This window comes from Podarcis liolepis, assembly GCF_965112155.1.
Source record: "Podarcis liolepis genome assembly, chromosome: 10".
Taxonomy (NCBI): Eukaryota; Metazoa; Chordata; class Lepidosauria; order Squamata; family Lacertidae; genus Podarcis; species Podarcis liolepis.
This window is the reverse complement of record NC_139562.1, coordinates 7,369,048-7,396,009: the sequence shown is the minus strand read 5'-3', so window position 1 is coordinate 7,396,009 and position 26,962 is coordinate 7,369,048. Positions and strand designations below refer to the sequence as shown.

The following is a 26,962-nucleotide window of genomic DNA, read 5'->3' as shown; positions in this document are numbered from 1 at the left end:
GGTCATGGGATTGTGAGGGGAGACAGGAAAATGGCACTCTGTAGATTCTGGTGCCCGAAATATTTGCTTCATGTCACCTGATGGTAAGACTAGTTCTGTACCTGAATTGGACACTTTTACTTTTGATTCCACCATGAGTGGGGAGCATCCATGGGTGAAGGATCTGCTTTGTGAAGAGCAGTAGTCTTCCCATTTGCACCTCCGCTTGTTGACTATGTCTACTTCAGGAGTTATTTCAAGTTTCATTTTTCTCTGCTACAGTTCACATGTGAAGGATGCCTCCCCTGTGCCTCTGCTCGATGTGACTAGCCTGTCTACTCCTCGCAAGTACCTTGACTCCTCTCAGTTCAGCACTTCTGGAAGCTCCAGTGGTGAGTGGCAAAATAATAAAAGACGTTTTACATATGCCTTTTTCGTTAAGTATGTGTGTGGTTTTCCCCAACCACACTGATAAATTTTGGGGATGGTTGAAGTAAGTGTGAATACCAGGTCCGGAGATGACCCAAGCTGTAATAAGGGGGTTGTGACAGCAGTTTTCTAATCTCATGTGTTTGCTTACAGTCACGTTCAGTTGTGCTTCCAAGGCTGTCCCCAGTGCAGGCATATAACAGGAGCAGCTACATATTAGGTGCAAATGCTACACGCCCAACTCATTGTTGTTTTCAGAAAACCCTTTTTTGGGAAGGGGTGTGTGAGATGGAGAACCAGTAGTGGAGAGGGGGAAATGAACAGAACCTTAGTTTAAACTGTGGAATTCATAATTTCTGAGTAGAACGTGCCTTTTGTGTGTGTGTGTGTGTTCCCAGTTTGCATCTGTTTTGGAGATGTTTTAAATAACAGTGGAGAACTCTGCCACATCCCAATTATTTTGTTGGTCCCTTTCTACACCTTTTCTAGCCCCACAATACACCTCCCCCCCCCAACCAGTGGGATGAGCAGCACTGTATCCAGTATATCAGACGTGGATTCAGCATTGTATAGCATAGCATTGTAGGTTTACTTAAAACATGATGATACTGACTGTCTCATTTTCAATCGATTTCCTAATAATCCCTTGCATGGATTTTGCCTTTTTTCTTCACCACTTCACATTGATTTGATGTGTTCAGTGAGCTATATATAATCTTTATGTATAGATTACTGCAATGTGTTATACGTAGGGCTGCCTCTGAAGACGGTTCAGAAACTTCAGCAGGTGCAGAATTTAGCAGCCAGATGGCTCACCAGGGCAAGATGGTTTGAGCATATTACACTGATCTTGGCCCTACTGCGCTGGCTGTCAATTAGTTTCTGGTTCCAGTTCAAAGTGCTGGTTTTGAGCTATAAGGCCTTAAACAGCTCAGGACCCCAATACCCCAAGGACCGCCTCTCCCCATATGAACCAACCCAGACCCTTCAATCATCATCTGAGGCCCATCTTTATGTGCCTCCTCAACAAGAGGTTTGGAGGGTGACAACACGAGAATGGGCCTTTTCTTTGGTGGCTCCTCGTTTTGGAATGCTCTCCCCAGGGAGGTTCACCTGTTGCCTTCATTTTGTATCTTTAGGTGCCAGGCAAAATTGTTTCTCTCTAACCAGGCTTTGGGGTGATTATTATTCTACAACCCTTTATATAGGTTTGTTTTTGTTTTATTATGCCTTTTGTTTTCTCAGTTTGTATGTATATGTTCTGGACCACCCTGTGATCTTCAGATGAAGGGTGGTATACAAATTTAATTAACAACAACAACAATAATAATCACAGCCCTAAGATATCTTTCTTGATCACTACCACTTCTGACCACATCAATCTCTGTGTGTGAAATTTAGGGTTCTTGCCCCACTGAATTTCCCTCTCCATTTTGCTATTTTGCGTAAGGTAAATATTATGGAGCTGATTCCATGATTCAAAATATTTGAGAGATTGTCGTTGTATATGATTGGGCAGAGTACTGTGTAGAAGTGGGAAAAGACAAGAAATTATTGAGAGTCTTTCCAGTGCTCCTACCTAGTTGCTTATTAGCGATGCAAATTGGTGCAAGGGAAAGTTCAGCAATGGGAATTCTGCTGGAGGTGGAGTTTCACGAACTCTCAAAGTAGCCCAGTGGGGCCCCATGAACCTCTGTCCTTTGAGATAAAAAGATGCAGTAGAAGCAGGGCATAATACAGAGAAGCATAAATTATGCAGAGTGTGGCATAAAATTTTACTACCTGCTCGTAAAAAGCAGGCAGCTAGTGAAATACACTGATAAATAGTAGCAAAATTTGATCACTCACATGACCATAAAAAAACAAGACCCAAGAGGGTGTTCCTTAGCTGATATATTCTTTGTGGTGATTTGGGCAGTGGGATGGGACTCGGGTAGTTTAATGCTGCCTTGCCTGAATGGTGCATCATACAGATTAGTCTGACATCAAATTAGAAAGTTTGTTTTTATGGGATGAATCATTGACTTGGGAAAGGACTTAGAGAAATCATTAGTTAGAGGGTGATAAATCTGCAGAGGTCAATGCTTTCTATTCCTAGGGTGTTAAAATTCTTTGTAAACACCTCTTGGTTCAGGTTTGTTTTGTTTATGCTTTGAAGTAGTGAAGACTGTTTTTTCCCTCCCTGAACCAACTGGTATTGAAGCAGGAATATGCATGCATGGTCCAGAGGATTTTTCTAAATTCTGGAGTGCCATTAAACCCCTAGTGTGCCCTACATACCTGTCTAGGTTGGTAAATTATGCCAGGTGGGATGGGAAAAGAGGCAAGGGAATATCAGGTGGCAGAAAACTTTTGAATAGGTGCCCCTTTTCTCCTAACACGTTGTGCATCTGTTGTGCATCTGTGAGGGGAGAGACTCCATCAGGCAAGGCCTCCTTCCACCTGCCTTGTCCCACCCTCTAGTCTCTGCTTCTCAATTTGTATTATATTATTTTATGTACTATGGCTTGCCATTGTTTTATTGATTATAGTTTAGAAATTATTTATTGTGTTTAACTTTTATGTTGTTATTATTATTTAATACTATTCTAATGATTGTTGAATGTTACTTTTTTGATGTAGGTTGCCGATTTTAAAGTTATGTTTTATTATCACATTTTTGTATTGCATTAGATTGTTGTAAGATGTACATTTCTTCAGCTTGTAAACCGACTTGAGTATTGTTAGATAAAAGACGGTATACAAATTAAAAATGATGATGATGATGTTAAAAGATATAGGAGTCCTTCCAGGAAATAGTTGTCTCACCACCCTCCATTTATCAGAAGAGGATAATATGTATTTTAAATAAAATAAAATGAGCACATACCCCCCAACCATAAAATAATGTTATAGGAGAAAAACGAAAAGATGTTGGGCTCAGGCCACTTTGCTGTTTCTACTTTCTGGGAAGTCATGGGGCGAGGGGCTGGCCTGGGCTGCAGGGCCCTGGACATTGGTCCTGAGGTCTAGACCTAGATGCACCACTGCCCTGGGCATGTAATAACCACCTGTTTAGTAATTCCCCCACCTCCATATTTTCCAGGGAAGGATATTAGCTTGACGGAGATCAAGGAAGATTTAGAGATGGATCCTGAGGAGAACAGCTCTATCTTTATGGGCATCCTCATTAAAGGCCTGGCCAAACTGAGGAAGATTCCAGAGACTGTGAAGGCCATCCAGGATCGCCTGGAGCAGGAGCTGAAGCAAATCGTCAAGAGATCTACCACTCAGGTGGCAGACAGTGGCTACCAGAGGGGAGAGAACATAGTCCAGGAAAACCAGCCTAGGTAAGAGCATTGCATTAAAGAAGGCTTCAAAATAATTCACACCAGTTTTGCACATCCACTCATTTTAATATTGATGGTTATGCTGATTATTTCATGATGTCCTGTATAAAGAATGGTTGTAGACTGGGCATATAGATTATATATCTTTAGCATTGCCTCATGCTATCTTAGCTATCTTTAAAATAAAATGTAATTAATTCTCAATATTGTGAGAGAAACATTTGAAAAACTAAGTGATTGAAAGGAAAAAGGTCAAATTTCATCTTTTCAACTCACTACTTTTTCACATTCAAAGACAACAATTGCAGAATAAGAATATTTTGAATAATAATGCAACACATCAACTGATCATAGTTCGGTATCTGCCATGTTCATGAAAATGACATGCAAGTTAAGTTAATTACATACTGTAATGCAAGTTGTTTTTCACACATTGTGTCATGTGTATAATTTCTGTTAATGTTTCAGTGTCTGCAGTTTCTCCCTTCCCCTTTTAAGAGCAGGCAACTAGTATATTGCAGAGAGAGCTTTCTATACAGAAAGTGTGAGAGAAGAGGAGCTGGCTGACTGAGTTAATGGGTAGCCTGAAGCTGTTGATCCTGAAATGGTGGCTGTCTCAATTCATTCCAAGAAATGCCTCTTTAGGTACCAAGGATGGTACTTTCAAGGGTTGATTCTGTTGTCTGTCTGTCTTGTCACCAAAGCATTTACAGTGGTGCCTCGCAAGACGAAATTAATTCGTTCCGCAGGTTTTTTCTTTTTGCGAGTTTTTCGTCTTGCGAAGCACGGTTTCCCATAGGAATGCATTGAAAATCAATCAATGTGTTCCTATGGAGACTGTCCGGGGACAGAGGGGAAGCGCCGTGCGCCTTCCCCTCTGCCCCCGGACCTGTTTAAAGCAAGGGGCGGCGGGGAGAAGATTGCTTCTCCCCGTTGCCTGCCCCGCAAATCTCCGGGGACAGAGGGGAAGGTGCGCGCGTCTTCTCCTCTGTCCCCAGACCTGTTTTAAAGCAAGGGAAGGGGCAGCGGGGAGAATCGCTTCTCCCCGTTGCCGCCCCTTGGTTCAAAAGGGGTCCGGGGACAGCGGGGAAGACGCGCTGCGCTTCCCCGCTATCCCCGGAGATTGCAGGGCTGGCAACGGGGAGAAGCGATCTTCTCCCCGCCGCCCCTTGCTTCAAAAGAGGTCCAGGGACAGCGGGGAAGACGTGTTGCGCTTCCCCGCTATCCCCGGAGCTTGCGGGGCAAGCTTCGTTTTGCGAAGCAAGCCCATAGGGAAATGCGTCTTGCGAAGCGGCTAAGAAAACGAAAAACTCCTTTGTCTAGCGAGTTTTTCGTCTTCCGAGGCGTTCGTCTTGCGGGGTACCACTGTATCAATGCGGAGGGGCAGTTCTCAGACTTTGAAGGCTCATTGAATCATTATAGGCTGCATAAAGAACACAGCTTTTGGAACATTCCAAAAGTGCACCTGCTCCACTGCACCGTTCTCCTCCCTATCATGACCAGTCAGGTGCCTTTGAGCATCCTCAAGCAGGACATGAAGAGACTAATCCACCTTTGCTGTTTCTGCACTGCAAGCAGCCAGCTTTTGGTGGCATACTGCCTGTGAACATGAAAGTTTCATTGGGGTATTGTGAGTAGTAAACCGCAGATAGACCTTTCCTCCTCTGCGGGTTTGTCTAATCCTCTTTAAAAGCCATATGCACTCATGTCCATCACCACACTTTTTTGTTTATAAATAAGATTTCAGAAGAGGTGGGTTTCATGAAACAAAATACCTTAACTATAAATGACCGGGGTGTTTTTCCAATGAAGAAGCTAGACCCACTTCTGTAGGGAGGGAGTTGCACAGTTAAATCTTCTGGGTCACCATTCTCTGCACTTGTGAGTGTGGTGGAACTCTCTATGCTGATCTTAATTATGTTTTGTGTGATGAACTACTTCATTTTGTCTGCCCTAAGCATATTGTCCATCAAGTTTCAAAGGATGACCCCAAGCTCTGGTATTATATGAGTGGAAGAAAACAATCTGTAACCACTTTTTCCATTCCATGCAGAATTCTTAAAACATTTTTTTGATGTGCTCTCCTGTTTACCTTTATAAATCTCCAAATGTTTTAGCATTTCCTCACAGGGAAAGTGCTTCCACCTGTTTGATCATTTTGGCTGCCCTTTTCATACCCTTTACATTTAACTTGTGGGTGTTCAGATGAACAGGACTGCTTCAATTAATACTGGGACTGAAAGAAGCCGAAAGCTCCACAGGTGGGGAAGTTATTCCCCTCTCCCTCTTAGAACAATGAAGTCAGAAAAGCCTGGTAGAGAAGTGTGAATTGGCTAAGTTATCATAACATGCCAAGGAGAGTCTCTTTACTGTTTAGCAACTGCCTTGTTTCCCCATATCACATTTTTGACAACTTCGAATTTTGAAGAGGAGGAACTTGACTCTGAATACTTGAGCCTTTAATAGGCTCAGATTTTTTAGCTGTTTAAAGTTAGCCAAGAGCTTTGCAAATGCATGCTTTTGTGCTGATTTTTAAACATCCCCCCCCTGCCATTTATCTACGCTTCTGACTGCTGCAGTGTTCCTTTTTCCTGGAGCAGAATATTGTCTCATGGTTCTAACACGGGGGTGGGGGTGGGGGGAGTGGACAGCTGCTTGGGCTTGAAGAAGCAGCTGTGACAAGTACGTTGCCCTTATGTTAATGTTTTCTATGCAAGAGAGGGAACCATGTGAGAAAACAGTTTTGAGAAAAGTTATTTAGAACTTTAAACAATCAGAATATTTAGTGTATGCATATGTTTTAGCAATTAATATCTTACTAGTTTGGGCCCACAAAAAACTTGATAACACGGCTAGATAAAAAAGCTTTAAAAATGTGAAAGATCAGCAGTGGCGTAGCGTGGGGAGTGCAGGGGGGGCCGGCCGCACCGGGCGCAACATCTGGGGGTTAGGGTTAGGGGGCGCAAATCCACGGGTTAGGGGGCGCAAATGCACGAGTTAGGGGGCGCAAATTACTTGCCTTGCCCCGGGTGCTGACAACCCACGCTACGCCACTGAAGATCAGCACCTAACAGAGCAAAAATCTCATGACAAATGGGGCAATATTTCATTGGCCTCCAAGACAATCAATCAACAGGAGGGAGGGCCAGATACGTTTAATCCTTATATGCTCAAACAGAGGGTGACAGTCAAGGTACTCAGTAATGCCTCACTCATCCTTGACTCACCTATGAATGGTTAAGGAAAAGTATCTGTAGTGAGGTCATGTGACCTATAGGGATCTCCTGGGACCCTATTAGCATTATGTGAGTAGGCTATGTGTTTAGAAGGGGCAGGGTTGGATAAAAGATATAAAAGTGGGAATTCCTATATGAAAGGATTATGTCCTAGTGAGGAATTCTGATCCTACTGGAAGGAGTTTCCAGCAAGAGACAAGGTTTGTGAGCCAAGAGAGAGATCTCTAGGGCAGGCATCACTGCATCAAATAGAAGCAGAGTAATTGCTCTTGGAATCAAAGCTCAGTTGTGTCAAGTTTACACTAAGGGTTTTTTGTTTCACCAGTGAAAGCTGAATTTGATATGTTAATGTTTCAAACTCGATAAGTTAAAACTTGAGCAGGGTGAACTAACACCCTCCTTGAATTTTTTAACAAGGGGTTTGGGTTTTTGGCCCTTGTGGCTAATGACCTCAAGACTTGGCAGGGTTTGAGTTTTAGATCATCAGTGAACCAGCGCCCCGTGTAATGCCTCTAGGTCTTTGATAGTCAGTGAGCACATTGTCTGTCTGGCTTTCTGCTACTGTACTTAAAACCATAAAATTATTATTGGTGCCTAATAAAATGACTAATAAAATGTGACAGACCCAAAGGGGTCTTATCACCTTGCTGAGCTGAAATCCAGGCAGCTTGTTAGCACTGCTCGGTTTGCTCCAGTGAAAAGGGTACTTAATGGTATTTCAGCCTGGTCAGTATAGTAACTTTTTGGTACCCAGCAAACCTTTCTGGAAGGCTTCCAGATATGACCAACCTTTTGCCCCTGAGAAGGTTGTAAAAACAATTTGCCATACTGCCCTGGGGCCAGGGCATTTAAGGATGTTACTGACCTATTCCTGCTACAGCAGTATACTTTCCCTTCATAGAGATGTGGAGGGAAAATGCTGTTTGGTTTGTGAACTTGACCTTAGTAGGGCAAATGCTGATGTAGTGGCAGACCCCTCTGATGGTAAGAGTACATGGTTCTGAACATCGGGCTCATTCTTGGCCGTCTGTGCTGATGGTTGGGAAACACCTTTTCTCTCCTTCCTCTGGCAGCAAATCTGCCTGCCCCCTCAGTAGATAGAGCATGAGCTCCTGTTGTGATGTGTTTGTGGACTTTTAAATAGCAATGGTCTTCTCCCATTCTGCAGTATGAGACTAGTAGGTGGGTGTTTGTCTAACTTCTTTCAACACATTTGGGCAGTATACAGTCTGGTTGGGTGTAAGAAGACGGGCATTGAGGGAATATGTAATCCATAGTGGTAGGGCATGTGCATGGAATGCTTTTTAATTGGATCATTTCTGTTCTCTAATTCTGTGTCTGAAGTCCAGTCCCATCAGATCTATATTGCTTATGTCACTTTAGGTTTCGGGAAGTAAGTTCACCTTTGGTTTTCATTGTTCTCATTAGCAAGTGTTAAAACCATTTTATGAGGCCAGCTTCCCTTTTTATTTGCTTTCAGTGTGAAGGGACAGTAGTTTATAAAGTTTACATGGTTGAAAATCAGCTGCTCCTCTACCAGTTAAGAACGATGTAGAGGTTTTCTTGCATACAAAAGTGAGAAGCCAAAATGCAAAGAAAAAAAGGAAATAAAAGCAATTTCAAATGTAATATCTTTAGATATTTCACAGTACCACATACTTATTAAGAACAGTTATTAAAACAATCCATCTCCATTAGCCATAAGATCAATTTTGACTTGCCAAATATATTTATACCATATGGACTTTGGTGTTGACTCATATTTAAATAACTTTCAGAAAAAGTGTAGAATTTGCAAAATTCACTGTGGCTGCTGATTAATTTCTGAAGTTACTCAAAGACATTGTTCTGCCTTAGAATTTATCAATTTTGGGGAGGGGTGCTGGGGGGGGTATTGGGGAAAGCCCCATTGTGCAAGTGGATGCCCTTGTGCAGGGCTTTTGCTGACAAGGTTCAAAAGATTGACCCCACCCTTAGCAAAATTAATGTTTATAAAGAAGTTTTTTTAAGTTTCAATATTGTGTTTTAGAGTTACAGGATGTACATTTCATGGGAAAGGCTCTGTAGATGTGTGAGAGATATGTATACATTCACATTTTTAAGGATGCACAGTTTTAAAAATCTCAGGAATATATCTGGTGGTGGTGGGGAATGTAGTGTGTGAAGAAGCAGTGTTCAGAGTGCCCCATGATGGCCCCATGATTTAGTTCCTTGCAACCTGGAGAGGTTGGATGACTTTATGAGTTTGAAGGGGTTGGAAAGTACACAAGTTGCTCATGTCCCCTGCTCTGTGGGGACCTGAGTTTGGTCCTGAGAGGGCCATCATTTTAAACAGGGACAGTTGTTCCACCCTGTGCTCAAAGGGTAACCATTATCCAGATGCATCAACCAAATCCTTTGCAACCTGTGTCAACTTTTTGTTACTTTGTCAATTTGAGTTATGTGCCCTTTTCCAACTTTTACTGAGGAAGGTTAGCCTGATCCAGAAAAGCATGTTGATGAATGCAGCGTGCGTGAATCACCATTGGTGACCTCGTTCAACTATCAGCAGTCATATTGCATCATGCAATGCCCCCTTACTGCCCAAACATGAGCGGCCTCGGGGCCTGTGTCACTTTCTGTCGACATATTTACTGTGTTTTTGTGGTGATGCTATGAACTTGGACTGTCAAACTGCCCAAGTGGACCTTTGTCAGTGTAGGCAGATGTGCTGTGGAGGTCACTCGTCCTTAAAAGAAACAAACAAGTGCCACTGGGTAGGCAAAAGAGAAGGAAATGCTGCTTTTTACAGCAGCCTTTTGTTCCCTTCTGCACCGCAACTATATTTGGTCTTCGGTCACCTTGTCTCAAAAATGGAATAACAGATTTACAGAAGGTCCAGAGAAAAGGGACTGCAAAATTAAGCCACGAGGTTTAGGGACATTTCACTATGGAGAGTGTTGGCATAAAGTGAGAACAATAACAATAATAAACTTGGCCGTAGTTCAGAGTTGCAGGATTAATACTCTAAAGTCTGGAGTAATAAATGTTCTGGCAACACAAGCTTATGGCATCGGGGTGTGACACTTGAGCAGCACTTACAAATGTAACAAGGGTCTAATGTGACATTAGAAGGCCTGTTGTATTTGCAGGCTGAAAATGAGTTGAGGTATCTCATCAGCGTTAAGTAATTTTCTGGAATTCAGTTGAGCAAAAGTGGACCAAACAGAGGGAGAAGGCAGGAGGCAGGTAGTGCAGGGCTGCTGTGCTGGTAAATCAAAACAATATTTGGAGCTGTTCCTTGCAAGGAAAAGTTACAGTTCAGATTGCTCAAATTGTCTTCTTCTTACTACAGCCAATTAAAATAAAGTCCTATGTGATTTGTTGTTGTTTAGTCGTTTAGTCGTTTAGTCGTGTCCGACTCTTCGTGACCCCATGGACCAGAGCATACCAGGCACTTCTGTCGTCCACTGCTTCCCGCAGTTTGGCCAAACTCATGCTGGTAGCTTTGCGAACACTATCCAACCATCTCGTCCTCTGTCGCCCCCTTCTCCTTGTGCCCTCCATCTTTCCCAACATCAGGGTCTTTTCCAGGGAGGCTTCTCTTCTCATGAGGTGACCAAAGTATTGGAGCCTCAGCTTCATGATCTGTCCTTCCAGTGATCACTCAGGGCTGATTTCCTTCAGAATGGAGAGGTTTGATCTTCTTGCAGTCCATGGGACTCTCAAGAGTCTCCTCCAGCACCATAATTCAAAAGCATCAATTCTTCGGCGATCAGCCTTCTTTATAGTCCAGCTTTCACTTCCATACATCACTACTGGGAAATTTGATGTGATTTATGTACCTCTAAACAATTGTGCATTGAAACATCTGAACTAATGTAGGATGCAATTCTTCTTTATGCCCACAATTCACTCTCTATACGGTTAGCCACAATAATATTGAAGCCAGGTGTCTGGCACGCCGTTGATATCAAAACCATTTCTGTTACCTTGCAGCTGCATCTGTCCATCTAACAATGTAAGCAGCAACAGACACTGGAAATTTTCTGTTTTCTAAGTAATGTTGAATTTTCAGTGTGGCAAGTTGCTGCCTTGGCCACAGAACAGTTATGGGTTTTGTCATGGTACATTAGTTACAATAACTGGACCATTAAAAAGGCATAGGGACAGTTAATGAGAGAGCCATTTTGATTAGAATCTAGCAATAAGCACCTGATGTATAATAGGATATCTTGGTAATTGGTACAGTTGATGAGGCTTGAGGTTTTTTGAATTTGCAGGTTTGGTTTTAAGGCTCCTCCCCAGATGTTTCTATGGAGATACCATTTAAAGGGCAAATGGGATTTCTTCAGCTCCAGTCTAAGAACGATATGTACTTTCAAACACTGAACTCTCTTCATAAACCTGAAGCATAACATTTATTGCATTTGACCAACTTTTCCTGTTATTTAAAAATGCTTTGAGATGGTATGAAGCAACAATAAGTTATGCATAGAACTGTGTACATGAAGGTGTGGAAATGTTTTATTTGGGTGGGAGGGTGGGATGAGTTTTTTTGCGTTTGTGAGAGGACTTTTTTAATGAAAAATGGGAAGTTGGACAGAAAGTGGAAAACTAAGTTTTGAATCTGGTTTATTGAATTAGTCTTCAGACTATATAAATAAGCACAGATAGTTTGAAGTAGATGGATTCATAATTACACACATCAAATAATTAAACTTAAAAACTCAGTTTCAAAATGTCCATGGCATAAGAAAACACATACATACACTTATGAGCTACTCTCTCTTTAAGAATGATGAATGAAATGCTCCATAAGGCAAGGTGTTAAAATTTGTTGTTAGCTGCCTGTTAGCCCTTCAAATTGCTTTCTAATAATTATATACAACAATCTAAAGTTTGGCAACAATCTAAAGTTAGGCAACTAAAATTCCCATATACTATGAGCATGTATGACTCTCAAATCCTCTTGCTGGTTTTTAGATTCTTCCATCTTCTGCAGCATGCAAAATAAATTAATCTGTGCTTGAAAATGTACACACATGTGAAAGAGCAGAGAAGCTTATTTTGGTCTGTGCAGACCTTCAGTTCTCTGAAGTCTGTCGGAAGAACTCAAGACATTTATGTACTTGAAATGTTCATAAATATACCAAAGAGTGCATTTTTGTATGCCAAATTATACATAATGTGACAGGATGATTAGACAGCTGTGTAGTAAGGCGACTATATTCATTTGTGTTATATTCCTTAAGTAGCAAAGTAAATTTAGATTTGATCAGAAAAGAAACATTGCATATCGTGTACACACACACACACACACACTTCCAGTTTTGTCTGGGTGGGTGGAGTGGAAAGGAAGAAAAAGTCTGGCTTCAGAATTTCTCCATACTACAGAAACTGCATTTTAGCAGCGTGCACAGCTTCTCATTTCCTTCAGCTGAAGTCTATTAGCAAACACCTAGAACTTCCAATGTAAGATGAGCCAGCAGAGGAGAAATTGGCTATTAAAATAACTGATGCGATTCATTGTTTTTTGACATCCTTAATCAATGATGGCCAGGGATGGTCTGTGTTTGGTGCATGTGCCTATTTTTTCTGACTCTGGTCTAGGAGCTGGAAGGGTGCATTGTGCCTCATAAACTGACTCCATCACAAGTTGTCAGGCTCTCCAATGCAGTTGGCTCCATCTAATGCTAAGGGCTTCAAGTTTAATGAGCATGTGCATTCAAGCGTTACATGAAAAACCGAAAGAGAAAATTTCACTGAATATCTCCATTAAAAATTCCATCTTGTTTTTGGTTGGCTTTTCACCATTTTGTGTCAATGCCCAGGTCACTGCTTGGAGTTGGGGGTCATGGCAGGACTTCCGTAATGCTGCTTTCTTTATTTAGTGCCCTTGAAATGTGAACAGTATTAAGTGACGAATTATATGTTTTTTTCTCATCCCTCTAAATGATCTTTAGATTACTTCTGGAGCTTCTGGAGCTTCTCTTTGAGAAGTTCAATGCTGTTGCTGCTGCTCATGCTGTTGTCCTGGGGCATCTTCAGCAGACTGTGGCTTCTCCCTCCAGTCAGTATGATGGCGATATCAAGTTATATGACATGGCGGATGTGTGGGTAAAGATTCAGGACGTCTTGCAGGTAAGAACTTTAGATGTGTATACATCTTTGGAATTTTCACATCTGCCTTTGCTTGTGGACCAGTGACAGGACTCCAGTGTAAGAGAGCAGGATTTTACTAGTTTTTAAATAATAAGATGAAGGGTTGAGCTATATAAGCCACAGAGATGCCTTTAAAAAACCCCAGCATCCTTGTGGTGAATCATTCCCTCTGCATTGTTTAGGAATACCTACAAAGAAGAGAAGAGTTTGGATTTGATATCCCGCTTTATCACTGCCCGAAGGAGTCTCAAAGCGGCTCACAATCTCCTTTCCCTTCCTCCCCCACAACAAACACTTTGTGAGGTGAGTGGGGCTGAGAGACTTCAGAGAAGTGTGACTGGCCCAAGGTCACCCAGCAGCTGCATGTGGAGGAGCGGGGAATCGAACCTGGTTCACCAGATTACGAGTCCACCGCTCTTAACCACTACACCACACTGGCTCTCAAATGTAAGAAGAGCTTGCTGAATCAGGCCAGTGGCCCATCTAGTCCAGAATCCTGTTCTCACAGTGGCCAACCAGATGCCTGTGGGAAACCAGCAAGCAGGATTCAAGCACAAGACCACTTTTGCCTCCTGCGGTTCCCAGCAACTGCTATTCAGAAGCATTGCTGCCTCCAACCGTAGTGGCAGAGCATAGCCATTGATCACCTTTTGCTATGACTTTGGTGCCTTTAGGTTGTGAACTTATCTGCCACCATTCCGCTGGTTGGAGACACGGAAACTTAACCATGTGATAATGTCACATTCTTGGTAGTCAGGATAATCCCAAGACTAAGTGATAGTTGCTGAACGAATAAGCTCACATATGTTTGTTCACATGATTTGATATATGCTAATAGGCTTGCTTTGATGCTATGTTTATCTTTGGGCTTGAGGCGCTTGGTTATTGGTCTAGGGAAAGGAGCTATCTGTAGTACTTGGATATTTGCCACCTATGCCTTCATTGGCAGGTGGACCAATGGGAAGTTCTGGCCAAAATGATGCATGCTGGGCTTTTTTGTATAAGTACAGGCAATCCTTGTTTTGCACTGGGGTAAATGGAATACGCAAGATAACAAAGCGTACAGTATGAGCAAATCAAAACATTCCCTTAGAACACTCCCAAATACAATTCTGGGTCCCACTGTGGAATCACATGTACAGTGGTACCTCAGGTTACATAGGCTTCAGGTTACATATGCTTCATGTTACAGACTCCGCTAACCCAGAAATATTACCTCGGGTTAATAACTTTGCTTCAGGATAAGAACAGAAATTGTGCTCCGGCGGCGCAGTGGCAGCAGGAGGCCCCATTAGCTAAAGTGGTGCTTCAGGTTAAGAACAGTTTCAGGTTAAGAACGGACCTCCGGAATGGATTAAGTACTTAACCTGAGGTACCACTGTAATTTACAAGCTGGCACCTTGTAGACCCAAGTCTCTGTGTGTCTGGACCATAGGAATTAAATGAGCATTGCAGATGCCATCTTACATGTGAGTATGTGTTCTGTGATGCCGCCTATGATGTAACTTGCGTTCACCAAGCACTGTAATTGTGCATGATGCAGCTGTTGTAGGGGGGGAAATGTTCAGGTTTTCAGGAGTCTTAAATGTTGAAAACTGTCCTTGATGACACTGTTCAGGTTTGCATTCTGTGCACAAAGTCTTTTGCATGTCTTTCTGAAATAAAGTTTAGAATGTGGAGAGTTCTCTCTTCTTTCAAACTGACTGAGGTCCCAAGTGTTTTCATGCCCTCAATGTCTTCCTTTGCTTTGTCCTAACATCTGAAGAGCATGAGGGAAATGCTTGCTAAGTTATCAAATGTTGCATAAGCAGATTTCAACCTTCTTGTACTTGAAGGTGGGACTGCCGCTATCTCTTGTAAAAATGCCGCAGTTCAAAAACACCTGTCTCTTTCTGTCATCATGCCTCAGGTACAGCTGCTGGATAGATTCCTGCTGGGATTTCCAGTGGAGAATTGATTTAGGCTCTTTTCCAAAATGGTTCCTGCGGAGAGCCTGTCTGGTTCTGGCCAGTCTTTTCCTTAAATACAAGTGCATAACTGAACCAAGATAACAAAGGGGCATACAACCAAATATCCCAATGGGTTATATCCTGTATAGGTCTCATTGTTCATATGCTTTACATCAAGAATGTAACATCTGTGGCCTTTCTCATTGTGGCCACAACCACTGGCTGTGCTGACTGGGACGGATGGAAGTTGGGGGTTCAACAAAATTAGGAGGGGCACAGATTCCCCTTTCCTTCCTTTCATAAATATCTGGCCAATGGCTATAAAGATATGCAGTGAAATTGATACCAGAGGCATACTGTCTCCAATACTGGAGGTAGTACAAAGCGGAACTGCAGAATCTTGATTGTGAGGACAGTCTGTATAAGGACTTTTGGTCAGTGCCCTATCCCCTTGACCCCCACTGGTCTACTCTGAAGCCAGAGAGACCATTAGAATAGCACATCATTTCTTGCAGCAAAACAACTTGCTGCTATTAACATTATTCTAACACAGAACTGTTAGCTTTGTTTCGAGCGCTCATAATTGAGAACCTTAACTCTTTTAAAAGTGAGGGTACCGTAAAGCATAGCTCAGACATATGAGATTGGTTTTGTGGGTGTCTGAATCGTTCCCAAACACTGATGCATTGATGCATTTTGTGAGCAGATGGGAGTAGTGGGCAGAAATTGGGTGAAGAAGCAATTGTCAAGATTAGTGCAATCACGCCTACGTGGTGTGCCGTGTGCTTTACCTCATGGCTGTGTTCCTTCAGCTTAGAGATTGTTTGTTGCAAGCGATATCTTGACCTATTAATACCCATTTTATTTTTGTAACTGTTTTTAAGCGGAGGGCTTTGAATAGTGGAAGAAACCTTAGAGTGCCTTTAAATCAAATAAATAATGAAGGTTTTAACTGAGTAACTAACAGATGGGGGAAATAATCCTAGGATGAAGGAAAGGGAAACCAAGGTATTGATGCTGTTAAAAATGAATGGAGCCTTTCCATCTTCCTTCTCTTTTTCTACCTTTTAATCCTCTGTGTCCCAAGCATCCATGTGTGCAGTCATTTTAGAGGGAGTGTTTGTGGGACCATCCTTCTTTTTGGATTTTCTCTTTTATAGAACACTAGGTTAAGTGCTTTCCAGAGCAGGCATGTTGGGTGTGCCTCATCATTGAGACTTGGGAAGCTTGGGAACCTTTTCTTTTAAAAGCAGGCAGATGAGAACTGATCTTGATGTGTGTCTGTTTTTGTTTGTCTGAAAATGTTTTTATTTTATAGCTAGTGGCAGATGGATTTGGGGCAAGAGCTAATCAAAACTAAGCTCCTTTAAGTCTGGTTGATTTCAAGATTTAAGTATGTTCAGATAGGGTTGCCATATTTTGAAGAGCAGAAGAGAGGACACATTTGCCAACTTCTAGTTTTAACTATGGATTGCTTTGACAACTCTCATTCTACATGCCTATGAAAAAGAGGATGTGTGCTGGAAAAAGAGGACATATGGCAACCCTATGTGGCACAACTGAAAGGACATGGGACTCAACTGTTGTGCAGCTAAGGAGGAGGTGGAGGAGCAACACATCCTGGCAGAGATTTATCTTGGGGTTTTCACCGTGATATGCCCCAGATCACATATTCTGCCTTGCTTAATATTAAAATAAAAAGTGCAGTAACTTGCCTTTGATTCCTATGTGTTTGCAGCAGCCTCTCAGGTGCATCCCTGCATCTGCACTCTCTAGTAACAGAGACATTAGATTTCTCTCTCTGACATTTTAGGCATGTTACTAATTTAGTTCTTTAATTTAGCAGTTCGTTGAGAGCATAATTACTGCAGTACTAAATATTTGATTGAAAAGAACAATAAGACACCTCCAGTTAAAGATGTAATAGCACGTATAAGCTACTCCAGGATAAAATGATTAATGGAGTTGTAGGCTCTTTTGGCACAATTAAGGTGCTTCTCTGAATTTTTTTGCATGCCAAGTTGCAGAAAGCACTGCCGTTTCAGGTGGTGTTTGGGGAAGAAGGATCAGATGCAGCACAGACTCAGCTTCTTGCTGAATTTGGATTTGTCTACAACAGGGTGAGGGCGTTGCTATGTCCCTCATTGCTTAGGGGTTTACATTGTTAACAACAAAAGCTTGAACTTAGTTTGGTAGGTAATAGGCAGGCAGTGCAGCACTTTCAACCCTCTGTATATGTGTAAACCTGGGTATCCAACTGTGCACTCCACCAACTGCATTTTGCACTACCTGCAGCTTCCAAACTAGGCATAAGAGTAACCCCACATACAGTGAATTATGACTGACTAGTTGTGGAGTTATCAGTGTTTGCCCAGGCCTGCTGCCCTGCATAAAATGTGAAATGACCCTTAACCAACTCCTTATTTTGCCTTTAGCTTGCTGTCCATTAGGTCACATATAATAATATTTTAGAGGCAGGAGAAAACTCCAAAATGGGTTACAACCCTGTGCTATTAGACATCATGGCTCTCTCCTTTCCAAACCAGGGAACGGTATATTTCATCCCTCTTCCTTTCCTCTGCTTTCACATGACTGTTTGTTAAGATCCCTTGAAATATCAAAGTACCTGGTGGAATCAGTTCTGTGAACATGGACAAAATAGGCCTGCAGGAAAAGAACAAAGGAGTCAACAGCATCTAAGGCGGAGAGGCCAATGCCTAATTCAGTTTCCAGATCAGTCTTACAGTTGCAAATTGAAGGAATCCCTCCTTTCTAACTCGAGTACAGGGTTCAATTCCCTGCAGTGGGGTGATGGGGCTTTTGGTATTGGTGAGTTGTGGCAGCTTGGCTAAAACGTTTGATTTGCAAGCACCCTTTTGCCCATGCAGTGCATTAAAAAAACCTATTGCAAAGCCATACGATGGTATATTACCTGTGGGGCGTGATTCTGTACTGCCAAGTTTGTACTATCAAGTCAGAAAAAATGGCTCATCATAGGTTCAGGACAAAATGCCCAGAAACCTCTTGGCATTCAGTTTTGCAGGCCAGATGGTCAAATTCTGCAAGAGACCTGGATTTTTATAGGCCTGGTTTATTCTATCCAATTTTTTTCTTATCCTCTTTTCCTCTAGAATCTAGTTTTTACAAAATCTTTGTTGGAGAGCTTAGGCTCTAGGCTGCCTCAATGAACCGCTCTGTGTACTACACAACACTCTCTTCTGTCAGGGAACTGCTATTGGCTCAGAGGCGAGAGATAGAGGGGGAATTGTGTTACAGGGAGCCTCCGAAAATCTTGCAAAGCAGTTCCTCTTCCTGCGAGGAGGAAACCCCCATCTCCAGTGGAGAAGAGTTGCAAGAACCAGAGGATGCTAGAAAGAGCCTTAACACCGCGCCTGAGCAAACTAGAGAGGAGGGAAGCACACCCCTGCCTTCGCCCATCATGCGCAGTAGCTAGAGGCGCAGGGAGGGGCGGAAAAGGCTGGGGGTGACAAAACTTTTATGTTGGAGGAGGTACAAGAACAGACCACTCCTGGATTCTGCTAGCAATTGAGCCAGACATGAAGTTATGACGCTCTGCACTGTAAATAGTTTGCACCAAAATAAAGCCTGGAAAAGACAGGTCGGAGTCCTACCTGGTTACTCTCGAGCAACCACAACAGCACCTGACATCTTCAGGAATTTTTTTGCAGATGTGAAAGGTTTGATACACACGGGGCATATGGCCACAATATATGTTTGATACATATGGGAAGGGTGATAGTGCGAGACAAGGGTGACATGGGAGTCAGTTGTTTGGTGGGAAGATCTGGGAGTGGGTGCAGTTGGGCATCACTAATTTTGAAAATGAGTGGGGGCTCTAGCCACTATTGCTCATAAGCACGTTAGTATAAATTCTAATGCACGGTTTTGCAGCATTCCAAGAGTTTAGAAATATTTAATGCCCAGACTGTGTTAAGCTTGAAAACAGTGCAGTTAATGTGATTAATGCCATGAGGGTCTGTTGGTTTAATATCAGCACAAACCTTTTCCAGAGGCTGCGGAAATCCCTGGCATTGCAGTTCCCTCCAAAATTCAAGGGTTTGTCCTCCCTGTTACCTTCCATGTGGCCTCAAGTGTGCTGCATCGATGTCCTTGAAATTCTGATTGCAGTGGTCTCATTAACATTGTTCTTCCATTTAATTTGGAAGATAGCTGGCGGATGGTGATTGGCAGCTGCTGCGGTTGAAGGATGTTGCTGAAGGAAAGCTTGACTCGGATGAGAACAAAATAATACTCCTGAGGCTATTAGGCTCTTTAAAGTGAGACTTTCAAACTTTTAGCCCTTGCCTCTTTGATATTTTTCATTTCATTTCTTAAAAGAACACACTTGCTTCTTTGCTCCCCCCCCCCATTGCTTTAGCAAACTAACAGTGATACTTAAAACAATGGCTGCTTCTTTAGATTGGGTGACTTTATTCTTTGTAAAAAGTTAAAATAGACAATGACCTTTAAAGAATTGTGTGGCGTTCTTGAATCTAAGGAATACAAGTTCCCTTTAGAGAAAGATTAAAAATAAAATTTGACCCTTCCTAAAATGTTTTTCATTAACTTCTGAAGCTCCACTATACAGAGATGGATTCTTCATCTTCTTTTGTCCTGCACCTTGAATTCAGAAATAGTTGGTCTATTAGTTCATTCATGGACTTTTGTTTTGGGGATCACTATCGTATTTTTCAAAAGAGTGTCCTGTATTTGCCTGATATCCTAGCTTTGGACACCTAGAGAAAGTTCATAAGGTACATGAGCTATGAGGAAGGGCTGTAACTCAATGATAGAGTAGATGCTCTGCATGTCAAAGTCTCCAGGGTCAATGCCTGGAATCTTCTCTAATTAAAAAGGATGAAGTATCAGTAGTTTATAGGAAAGACCTGCAGGAGACTTCGGAGAATTGCTACCAGTTCGGGTGGGCAGTACTGGGATAGGTGGACCTAGTGGTCTCAGTACAAGACAACTTCATATATTTCAAATGTCCTAGCATAAGCCCTCCCAATTCAGATGGAATAGCTTTGATTTTCAGAGGCCCATCAAGGTGAAACTCTCAGCTTTTCGGTCAACCTCTGTTTCAGGCAGCAGTTGTTTTTCTGTTTTTATATTTTATGTATATACCACCTTTCATGTAGAATCCCAACGTTTTTGGAGTAGTAAACATAACCTCAACACACATTTAGTTGAAGAAAGTAAGAGCTGAGCCTGGCTGTGTGAGGACGAGGATAGATGGATCAATGGCTTTTTATTTAGAAATTTTGTGTAAATATCATTTACAACTGCTGCTTTGTTCCCTGTTTATAGGATTAATATTTCTTAAAATTCCCTCCCTAACCTGAATCCGATCTGATGCAGGATTAGTTGCATGATGTAGAAGTGAAGTGTTCTTAAGGCTTCCTAAGAGTACCTGAACAACGTAGAATTTGGCCAATGTTTAGTTATTTTTTTAATGATCGATTTTTCTATGTTTTTAGTGGTTCTTATTTTTATCTGTAAATTGTCTTGAGTCCCTGTCAGGGAAAAAGGCGGAGTATAGATTAACAACAAAACAACAATTTGGCAATGGACTATAAAGGATGTTGTTGGTCAATGTGGCTTATACAGAATATTGTATTGTGAGTTGTTACCTGAAATACTTGAGACAAATTCTTCTGGGCTGGTAGAAAGAAAGATGCCCCTGTGGTGAACCAGGAACTATTTGGTAACTAAAAATTAGTTGGATAAAGGGAAGAATATTATAGCAATTTAACTAACAGACATCTTAGGCTGTCTCTCCACTTACCAAATTCGGAGTCCCTGCAGTGATGATTCAGCAGCTGGCTATTGCCTGAAAGTGGTGTGCATATTAACGAAATTCAAGTTCTACAAATTGTAGCAGTGCTAGTCTAACACATTCTGCAATAAAAACATTATTGCAAAGGAAAAAAAGACAGACAGAAAGACAGAAAGCAAGCAAAAAGCAGTAAGATGCAACAAATCCCGTTGTCAACCTATGGTGTCAGCGAGATATTCCAATCCATTATTTATTCTAGTATCTGTTTCCCTTTTTGCAAAAGTGAGGATGAGAAAGTAAATATGGAAAAAGCTTTTTGCACATTATGAGTGCTATATAAATGATTGATAATAATAGAAGCCCCTGGTTCCTTTTCATTTGAAAAGCCAGCATAGCTACAAAATGATTAACTTTTTTGTCCATTTGTAGAACCTCTCTCTCATCACGAGGGCGTCAGTGTACCATCTATGCATTGAACGCAAAAGTCATATTAATTTTAAGCTCCATTAGAGATGCAAGGAGGAAGAGAAAGATGTTCATCAAATGGGAAAGGACTAAATTAGTAAGGGATTTTTTTTAATTTCAAGGTTCAGGAGAGTAGCACAAATAATGGAGTTCTTCTTTGTTTTGTTTAGGGAAAAGTCTCCATCAAAATGTGTCTGTTTCTGTCCTTGTAAATTGAAGTTCATTTATATTGCTGTTGTGCCTACAACTCTCATCTCAGATCAAGGCTGTACAAGCATGCAGTAAGAAATACTTTTATTCCTGTAGAGTTTGCAGTATTAAAGGAAAATACAGGTTTATAGTGGAGGGGGAAAGGGCTGTTCATCTGGTAATGGGAAAAATAGTTCTGGTCAATTGAATCAACTTTGTTACTCCTTCTTTGGGTTGTGTGTTTTCTGCAGAAAATGCTGTGCTTGAAATTCAGTGCTGGTTGCAGTACTCAGCTTTATTTTTTAAGAGCACGCTTCCATCCCTTTAACGTTGCAGTAGTGTTGTGCGGTCAGTATCTGCCACAATGGAGCCTTGAATGCATGGGATAAAGGGGGATTATAAATGTTAACCATTGAACTCTTAAAGGTCAAGTAGGACTTCCAACGCTCACTGGGTGCGCCTTTAGTCCTTGTCCTTCCTTATTGCTTGAAGAAATAAGATTATATTCTGCAAAGTTAACTACTATGGCAAGTGTGCATAATTGAAGAATAGTTGCAATTTTGGAACTCTTCTTGACTTACTTCTTGTGGTTTGGGGGAGGGAAACCACAAATGTGGGTTAGCACATAACGTTAAACCAAACAATGGCTTAGCTTGTGGTAGTGCGACAGTAGTGGATGTGGGGTAGTAGTGAAGAAGCCACAGTTTTTGCTCCATGCAGCAGTGTGCTTGCTTGTTCACTCTTAGCCATTTTCTGGCTTAGAGTTATGTGCCAATGAGGCCAGTATAGTATAGTGGCTCTCAAATTTTAACAGGCAACAGGTTTCCTTGACTTCAGTTTTGCACTTGCATTTTTCTGCATACAGTCGTACCTTGTTTTGCGTCCGGGATCTGTTCCGGAGCCCTGGCCGCTAGCCGAAAAGGATGCAGGGCAAAGCTCTGCATCTGCACACGCCATGGTGCACCTGCATCAGCTTCTGCACACGTGCAAGCGGCAAACCCGGAAGTAACCCATTCCTGTACTTCCAGGTTTGCCGCAGACGTTTGCCAGAATGGACGCTAGACAAGGTGGACGTTCGTGGAGGCATTGCTGTACATGAAAAATGTACAAAGCCACAGCTTTATTTACATTATAATCCAGAGCTTTTATTGGCTGCAAATATTGGAGCTGGAATCTGCAGAAGAGTGTAATTCTGTTTCCTTAAAGAGGTTTCCCCCCCTTGCCAGTCTGAGAAGTCTCCTTGTTTTCCAGTTTATCAGCATCCTTTGACTGTCAGAAAACAAATTAGGCAAGGCATTGAGCAATTAATCAGCATTTGTGGTCAGGGTTTATTAGGATCATAAAATCTCAGTCATTTTGATGGTCTGAGCTAATTCATGTTTAGGCTGCTGGTGATTAGATTACGAGGTGATGAGACCTACATTTCCCGGCATCACTAGCACTGCAGATGGAGAAATGATTCTGCCTGGCCTTTTCCATGTTGCTGTCAGCCTATCTGGGCAGCTGACCATGTGGGCACAATGCCCATTGAATCTCTAGCACCACAGCTGTACAGGCAGCTGTTTTTGTTCCCCAAAATAGGGAAACTTTGTATTATCCCATCACTGTCTTGCTTCTTCCCCATGTTTGGCCATTGTTCTCTCACCTCTTCCTGTATTCCAGGTGGCTGCTATCTCTCCAATCCCCAACATCTTGTGTCCATCCTGGTAGTATGTGCTATATTTGTCCAACCTACATGAATTATATACTCCAAATCTCTAAGCGGTGATTAATTTCTGGCGTTGTGACCCTGCATGTTGATTATTTTAGCTACTCTGGCCTAAAAGGGGAATGGTATTTAGGAATTTAGGAAATACTCTTTATCTCACAAGGAGCCTATAGAAATTATAAGGGTATCTATTAAATTGCGGAGGAAGGTTGTTGGCTTCAAGCATTGGGTTTGCAAAAGTTGATATGAACTGTAGAGTGGAATAAAATTGGCAAGGCTGCGGCAGCTAGTCTGCTTTTTTGAACTATTGCAGGACATTGATATACAGCTTTCTCCCTGCCCCACACAGCAGAGAATGGTTTAGTTCACACATGCATATTTTCAAGGGATGTCTTTCATGTACGAGTGAGCCAGCACAAACCATACACCATGAATATAACTTTCATATCAACTTTCATCATCTGCAGCATGGTGGGCTGCTTCACACTATTAACTGAGAGTTTCAGTTCGAATGTGTAACACTCAACCAAGGACAATTATTTCAGTCTCAAGGTAATAATTGAGGCAAATTAAATGATTTATTGATACACAATGCTTAATTCGGGAACAGAACTTACCGTAAATGTGACCACACAAGAACAGAAGAGAAAATCCATCCAGGCAGTACAATGTGATAATCAACAGCATCGTGGAACAGTGAATAAATGAAGAACTAATACTATAGCAACGTGAACAAAGAAATCATTATAATAATGGAATAAGAACACAAAACAAAGCTACTTTAAAAAAAGCAGTGAGAATATAATCAATCTCTGTATTGTCAGCCCTACACTTAATGTTCCTACTAAAATGTCCCCCAACCCTCTAATTCAAAGCATGCTACGTTTGCTAGCTGTTGAAACTGCATCACATTTTAGCACTCTTCAATATAAATTCATAGATATTTCATTGTAGCTGGTCAGAAAGTCCAAAGAACTCTCCAGTAGACCAGAGCAAAGCAGTGAAGTGAGAGGGCAAAAGGGAGTACAATCAGAAGTGCAGTGAGACTGTGTCTCACCAGTGTCAAAATGGGGTGGGGGAAGGATGATAAGGAAGAACTCAAATGCACAAGAGTGGATCACCTCATGGTGATCAAAGATGGGACCAGACCTTTATGTCAGTTTGGAACCAAGCCCAAATAGAGACACCAGAACTTCTTTATTCTTCATTAATGTTCAGAATTTTTCAGGGAAACATGTAACAGGCATTTCTACAATATACTTATTGTCACAGATGTAATATAAAATGAACTCAGGTTAGCATCTTTTCAAAACCAAACCGAGTGTCTTATACTTTCCCCAGCTCTGATGTGTAACCATGTTCTTCTCCTCTTATTGGGTACAGTGTACAAATATCACACATGAAATGCCAAACTATGGTTTGGCATGATGCTAACTCCTGCTAACTCCAGGTCAACTAGTTGCTTCCTCTTGTGTGCAAATTATTTGCTGATGTATCTGAACTGGCAAAATGTGGTTTGCATACCTCCGCAAACCATGTTGGGACACCAGCTTTGAACCATGGTTTGTATTCCTGACTTACAAGGCAAGAGGGAAACATACTTTGCTAGTTCAGATGTAATGGCAAACTCTGGTTTGTGTTGAAGAAGTAAACAAATGAATGGAAGAGTATTAGGGAGGGGAGTATGGAGACCAAGCAGTTGGTACAATTATTTAGCACCAAGTTGTAGGTTGCCTTGACTCACTCATCCTTTCTGGATTTATAGCCTCAGCTTTCTGAAAATAAAACCACTTTTTTTTTAAAGCAGTCATTTTAAAAATCTGGTGTGTATAAGCAGTCTTGGTTTTTTCCATTTACTCGTAACATCCTAGTATGTTTTTTTCATTATTTTTGACAGTGTGCTTTAATAGCTGCTCTGTCTTCAACATTTATATTACTGTTATTTTTAAGGCAAATAACTTTGGGAGAGGACAATCACAGTGCTTGTAATGAGAGCTACACTGGATGTGGTTTCACCCAAAGGCGATGGGTGGGTAGGGAATTAGTTAATTAAAGTGAACTGTATGCTGTCACTGGTGTAATTAAATGACTTGCAACGCTCTTTTGAGGTCCAGGGTTACCAGGAAAGATGGTAGGACAGCTTAATTTATTGGCAGCAGGGTCTCTCCCAAGTCACCATGCAGCTCTAGAGCTCAGAGGTCAACAGTTGACATGATTTTTTTCACTGAGTCAGCTGCAGGAAAATTCTGAGAGCAGAGATGCCCCTTGTACACCACTTTCATACACCTGATGAAGGCATTTGATCTCACCAGCCAAAAGGATTCTTCACACTGCTCAATGAGATAGGATGCCCACCTAAGCTGCACAAGATGATCATGTCCTTCCACAAGAACTTGTGTGGCACCGTCTAGTATGGTGGCTTATCCTTGGATGCCTTACCTTTAAGGAGTGGTGTGAAACAGGGCTATGTTCTTGCCCCAGCTCTCTTTGGCATATTCTTCTCAGGGCTCTCAGATGCCTTCAGCTTGACTGAAGACAGTGTGTACATCCGTTCAAGAAGTGCAGGGTTCTGTTCAGTCTGGCACATCTCCACGCCAGGATAAAAATGCAGTGGGTACTTATCCAAGAGATGCTGTTTGCACATGTTGCAGTCTTGACAGCGCATTCTGAGGAAGCTCTACAGAATCTTGCAAGCCTGCATAGAGTTTGGCCTTACCATCAGCCTGAGGAAGATCGGCTTCCTGGATGAGGACATCACCAACACTCTGTGCATCAGCACTGGTGGCCATATACTTGAAGTGGTAGACCCTGGGCTCCACCGTAACCAGCAACCATTCTATCAGTGCTAAGTTGGACAAGCGTATTGGCAAGGCAGCTACGGCAACATCTTGCGTCTCCAAAAGGATATGGAAGAATGTAATGCTAATGACCAATACCAAGATGAAGGTGTACCAGGCTTGCGCGTTGACCACACTGCTTTATGGTAGTGAGACGTGGGCGGCTTACACCAGCCAGGAGCAACAACTCAACGCCTTCCATGTGCCCTGTGTCAGGAAGATTTTGGGCATCACATGACAGGACAGAGTCTCAAGCAAAGGCATGCTTTCCCAAGCCCATCTTCCCAGCATGTTCACACTGCTGTCTCAGTGATTGTCTAAGCTGGCTGGGTCATGTCTACAGAATGGAAGATGGCAGGATCCCCAAGGACATGCTCTATAGGGAGCTGGCTTCAGGCACCAGGCCCATTGGCAGACCAGCTCTGTGTTGCAAAGATGTCTGGAAACATGACATAAAGGCTGGCAACATCAGCACTGCAGTATGGGAATCCCTTACAGACAAACGCATTGCCTGGAGACGGGCAGTCAAGACGTGTGACCGCAGCAGTGACTAGAGGAGGAATGACCGCTGGGAAGAGCTCAGAGAGAAGAAACGTCATGGTGCACCTGCATCAGCACAACCAGGTGCCTTCATCTTCCCCAGCTGCAACAAAACATGCCTCTCCCGTATCAGTCTCTACAGCTGCAGCCGGAGCTGTAACTCTCCAATGGTTTGACTTGACACCTGAAGTCACACTCTGTCACTGTCTCCCAAGATAGACAGATGCCAACCAGTCTTGGTAAGCATCCGTGAAATAGTAAGCTGGAAAGAGTTGGCCGAACACTATTATTTATCATTGTAATAGAAGTTGTGCTGCATCTCAGGGGGTTTAAACGTTTCAAAAAATAATAATAACCAGG

At 42.2% G+C, this 26,962-nt stretch overlaps 1 protein-coding gene across 2 annotated transcripts in view; it reads left to right on the top strand.

Annotated features, from left to right (window-relative positions):
* Positions 1-26,962, top strand: part of EXOC4 (exocyst complex component 4) — a 369,665-nt gene that overhangs the window by 50,563 nt on the left and 292,140 nt on the right. For both annotated transcript variants that reach the window (XM_083461060.1, XM_083461061.1), the window contains exons 5-7: positions 262-371; positions 3,494-3,737; positions 12,919-13,096. In XM_083461060.1, coding sequence (XP_083317186.1) covers positions 262-371; positions 3,494-3,737; positions 12,919-13,096 — 532 coding nt within the window. The remainder of the gene's footprint in view (positions 1-261; positions 372-3,493; positions 3,738-12,918; positions 13,097-26,962) is intronic.